Source organism: Melampsora larici-populina (genome assembly GCF_000204055.1).
Source record: "Melampsora larici-populina 98AG31 unplaced genomic scaffold MELLAscaffold_14, whole genome shotgun sequence".
Taxonomy (NCBI): domain Eukaryota; kingdom Fungi; phylum Basidiomycota; class Pucciniomycetes; order Pucciniales; family Melampsoraceae; genus Melampsora; species Melampsora laricis-populina.
In genome coordinates this window covers 510624-515453 of record NW_006768778.1, presented here as the reverse complement: position 1 = coordinate 515453, position 4830 = coordinate 510624, and the positions used below count along the sequence as shown (strand labels likewise).

The window sequence follows — 4830 nt, the reverse complement described above, 5'->3', positions numbered from 1 at the left end:
ACGAGAGAGTTGAGCACGCCAAAGACCAGGTTCGAGACCACGAGAAGCAGCTGAACCATAAACATTATTGACCAAAGATCGTAAAAGTTTAAAAGAAGGAGCTAGATCGGTACGAGTAGAAGTTGCTAGTGGAGGTCGAAGAGCGAGAATGGCTTCGAGAGATGGAGGTAGATCGGTACTTGTTGACATGATGAATGAATGATATTGAGATTGAAGAAAGTGAGGACGAAGACTTGAGTTTGTTGAAGGGAATTAGAGGTGAAGAGGTAAAGAGGTGAAGAGGTAAAGAGCGGAAGGAGAGAAGAGAAGGAGACTAATGAAAACTAAAAACTGATTTTGTATTTCAAACTTCAAAATTCAAATCGAATTGTGAAATTGTACGCAGCATTGAGAAGTTCTTAACAATTCAAATTCACTTCACACTTTTACAAAATAACAAACAGATATCAATCTATCAATCAATCTATCGAAATGATGGGAAACCATGATGATGGTAATCAAGGGATAGCCGAGAAAAGTGAGCATTAGATCTGAGCATTTTCTGAAGATTGCTCACTCAGCTAACTCAGATTCTATCACACAAAGGAATTTATCGAGATCTCAATTCGAGAAAGATATATATATGTAAGCAGCTTTATCTTTTAAACTCTTTTTTGATTTTTCATCATCGATTTCTATCTTACACAACCGTCTTCAATTAACTGATTCAATTATAACTTCAAAATCAAATTATATAGCACTTATTGAAACATGCAAGTAGAAAAATTCAAAGCAGCCTGTAAAGACCCAAGCTCAGATCAAGTCTTCATAGATCAATTTATAAATCAACCTTTAACTTCAATTCCAATAATTATATCAAACATCAACTTTCAAGCCAACTTAAGAACTGAAAATGAAATCATAGAAAGACAAAGAGCTTTAATCATCTTAAAAAGAACAATAGAAAACATCAAAAACTGGAATCCAAAAGAAATTCAACTAAGAGATGATCTACTGAAATTTATGTTAAATCTTAATGGAAAATTAAATCATCAAAATGAAGAGACAGAAGTGGATCAAAAATTTATGGAAGAATCAAATGAAATCATTTCACAATTGATCAAGATTCAGTGTTTAACTAATGATCTTACTGATTTAGATTCACTTTTGATTGGATACAATTTAAATCTTTCTACCATTTATCTTATTTTAAAATCAATTTCTAGTATTTCCAATTTAAGATCAAAACTTATCATCAAAAGAGTATGTAAATTCTTTCCAAAAAAAATATTCTTAATGATTCATTGCTAACCCTAAATATTGATTGATTCTAGTATTCTAACAAACATTTCCTTGAATTCTTTGAGCATTATCAAAATCAACAACAAATTACTTTAAATTTTGAAATTATCTCCATCTTATCAATTGAAAGCTTTGAAGAAAGTCAATTACAAGTAAGTAAATTTCAAACAAATCAAATTATAGTCTCAAATCTAATCACTTCCCTTCATATTTGTAACAGGAACTCAGCAATAGATTTGAATCAGATTTATTATCAATGATTATAAACTCTACTACTATAAATGAAGAATTAATTCTTCAATATAGTAATTTCTTTTTAAATTCAAATCAGATCAATCAAACAATCATCAATACTTATTCTACCATAATCCAACATCCTCAATGTAAGTTTAATTCTCATCTTCTTGTATCTTATAATCAAATCAATCTTATCAAATTAATGTTCTTTTTCTTTTGAATTAAAAATAGTATCAAAAGGAATTTTAATCAAAGCTTGTGAAATCATTTTACAAGCTTTGGATTCATGGAGTTCATCTCAATCCATTGAACTTACAGCTGAACAACTTTATAGTTGGTCAAATTTGATTGTTTCTTTGTTTTCTGTAAATCCAGAAGATGAAGAGCATTCAATCCCTTCAAGTTTATTTGAATATTTTTCAAGAATTCATCAATTTTCATTTTTACTTTTAATTCAAAATCTTTCATCAGGTATGTTCTAGTTTCTCATCTTGGTTTTGCATTTTTTAAGGATCTAATCTTATTTTATGATTTTGTTTTTTTTGATAGAAACTCAACATCAATTAAGTATCAAAGTATATACTTTTGGATTATGGATTGGAAGCATCAAACAACATGTTGAATCGACTATCAATTTAGAATTAATTTTAAACAATCAATTCAATAACTTATTTGTTCCAATTCTACAATCTATTAATGATCAGTTGAGTTTTTTTTTTAGTTTTTTTAAAGAACCCTAGAATCCAAAAAAAAATAACTCATGACCTTGAAATTTTGTTTTTCTTAGTAATATTGAAGAATGTGTAATAGATAATTTGGCTTTTACAGTTAAGTGTGATTTTTTTCTTTGATTTCTTTTCCAAAATAAATTATTAATATGTTTTTTTAATATTTGAATAGATGAGAAAAATTATACAAAACCATCAAGTTTCCAATTTATTTCGATCTCAAGCAGAATGGATTTTAATTCAACTATATATTATGAATCCTTCTTATCTAACCCAATTATCAACTTTGGATGAATTGGTAATTGGAGAAGAGGGTGTGGTTATTGATTGGAGTAATGTTTTGGAATGTCTCTCTGAACAGTTAAAGTATGATTTAGAGGCTTATACCTTTCTTAAGACATTGATTTGTTCTAATTTATCACTTGTGAGTTTTTTTCTTTGAATTTTGATTTAAAATTGATCTTGTTGATTTATAATGTGATCTGAATTTTTCTATGTAGATGAATGGGTCTGTGGAAAAGTTTTGTGATTTGATAATTAAAACTTGGACCATTGAATTGAATGAAACTCTTAAAGAAAGACTTATGGATTCTTTCAATGATTTAATCATGGTAAACATAATTTCTATAACTGTTTCTTTTCCATTCCCCTGTGTTGAATAAAATATTAATCAAAAAAATCTGTTTTGACTGAACAGACATTAGAGAGCCGTGATTTGGTTCATCATAACTTTCTGATCTTAATCCAAACTTTAAACCATTTATTTTCAACAAATTTTTCAATCAATTTATTACAGGACTCTTTTCAAATCTTGATTCAATCTGTAAACTCAACCGAATCAACCAAACTAAAAATTTTAAAAACTTTTTCACAACTTCAAGTCCCTACAACTAATTTGATTTCTTCATTGATTTTATTGATTCCGATCCAAGATTTATTTCAATTTGATGGTTTATTTGGTTTAATTCAAAATTCAATTCAAAAGCATGAAGAAGATGAAGATGAAGATGATTGGTTTGTTTTGATTCGATTAGTAATTCTTAGTTCAGCTTTTGATATGAGTTTGTTAATGAATCATAAAGATGAAATCTCCAATCTGTTTAATCTTTTGATTCATTCCACAAAGGTTTGTCTGTTCTTTTCATATTCATATTTGAATTGTTTCTTTTTGATTGATCTTGTTTTGATTTTTTTTGGTGCTTGTGGGGGATTTGAATAGGATCAAGAAAAGGTTTGTAAGCTGTTTTTGGATCTTTGTGTATTAAATCTAAACGTCTTTTTAGAAACTTTAAACCTTTTTCCAAGTTATTACCAAACATTATTCAATCAATGGAAATCCCTAGTAAGTCATTTTGTCATTCTTAAAATCCTTCTTTCCTTCAAGTTTGACTGATGATGACTTTTGCTTTTGTTTTTTTTAAGTTTAAATCAACTAATTTACAAATAGATCAAAAGAAAATTGTTAAATCATTTAAATTATTAGGAGAAATGAAAGTTTATGAAGGGTTGTTAAAAGAGATTCAGGTTGATGAAGATCATGAAAATGAAGAAGATGATAAGGTTAATGAAGATGAAAATGAATGGGGAGAAAAGAATGGTTTGGGTAGATTTGGTTCTTATGAATTTGTTAGATTGAAAACAGTTTAGTATTTTTACTTTTTGCATCTTCTTCTTTTCTTTATTACTGATGTTTTTTTTCTCCTTTGGATTCAGTTAAAAGATCATTTGAAGAATATGATTAATTTAGATTGTTTCGAAGATGATGGTTCAAGAAATGGAGAATATTTATTAAGTAACAGTAGTTGTGAAAGTGATTTAATCAATCATCAAGAGGATCAATCAATTAGTTCTGAGATGATTAGTCATCCAAATTTAAATAGTTGGAATATATCAGAATCTGATGCTTGGTAATGAAATAATAATAATGATGATGTTGTTTGATTGTGGATGGTTTAAGTTGGTAATTATGTCAAAAGAAAAAAGTTAAAGTTGATGACGAGTTTTATGTATGATGATGATCTTGAATGATTTGTTTTTATTTTATGTTTGGTTTGATGAGTTTTTCTTTTTAAAAAGTATTTTAATTAAAAAGTTATATAATATTAATGAAGAACAAATTCTTTATAAAACTGATGGAAAAGAAGTTCAAATGATACCTTAAGATTATGATTCTTGCACCAAATTTGATGATGATCTATAATTGATTCTTGTTGGTTTTTGTTAACATTCTTGGAAATCAAAAATCAAAAATACAATCATAGTTTTCTTCATTGAATTTTCTTCACAAATAATGTGAATGGTTGTGTATCATATTGAGTTGAAGATTAAAATCTTATATGAACTTCCATTAGCTGAAATCTTACCTTGAGAGAGGTTTTTTATATATATTTCCTAAACTTTTTATTATACCTGGTCTTGATCTTACTCAGTTTCATTTATCAGCTTAGATCAGATATCTTAAGATTGTTTTTGACATAGTCTTGCCTAAAAAGCTCCCCAAAGGTTGGCTCTTCAATAGCAGATAGTACTTGTAACTTTTCTCTTGAGCCTTAGATGAGTAGTTGATACCCAATCTCTGAGACTG

General features: G+C 27.9%; 1 protein-coding gene across 1 annotated transcript; it reads left to right on the top strand.

Moving 5' to 3' along the window:
- Window positions 1-750: 750 nt before the first annotated feature.
- On the top strand, window positions 751-4157 carry MELLADRAFT_105569 (uncharacterized protein; the record flags this gene model as incomplete). The annotated part of the gene is made up of 12 exons (XM_007409075.1): window positions 751-1242; window positions 1314-1433; window positions 1502-1664; window positions 1750-1989; window positions 2068-2221; window positions 2306-2345; window positions 2419-2670; window positions 2747-2857; window positions 3043-3372; window positions 3466-3588; window positions 3669-3887; window positions 3960-4157. 12 exons carry the CDS (start codon window positions 751-753, stop codon window positions 4155-4157), a joined length of 2442 nt encoding a protein of 813 aa, XP_007409137.1.
- Window positions 4158-4830: the final 673 nt, after the last annotated feature.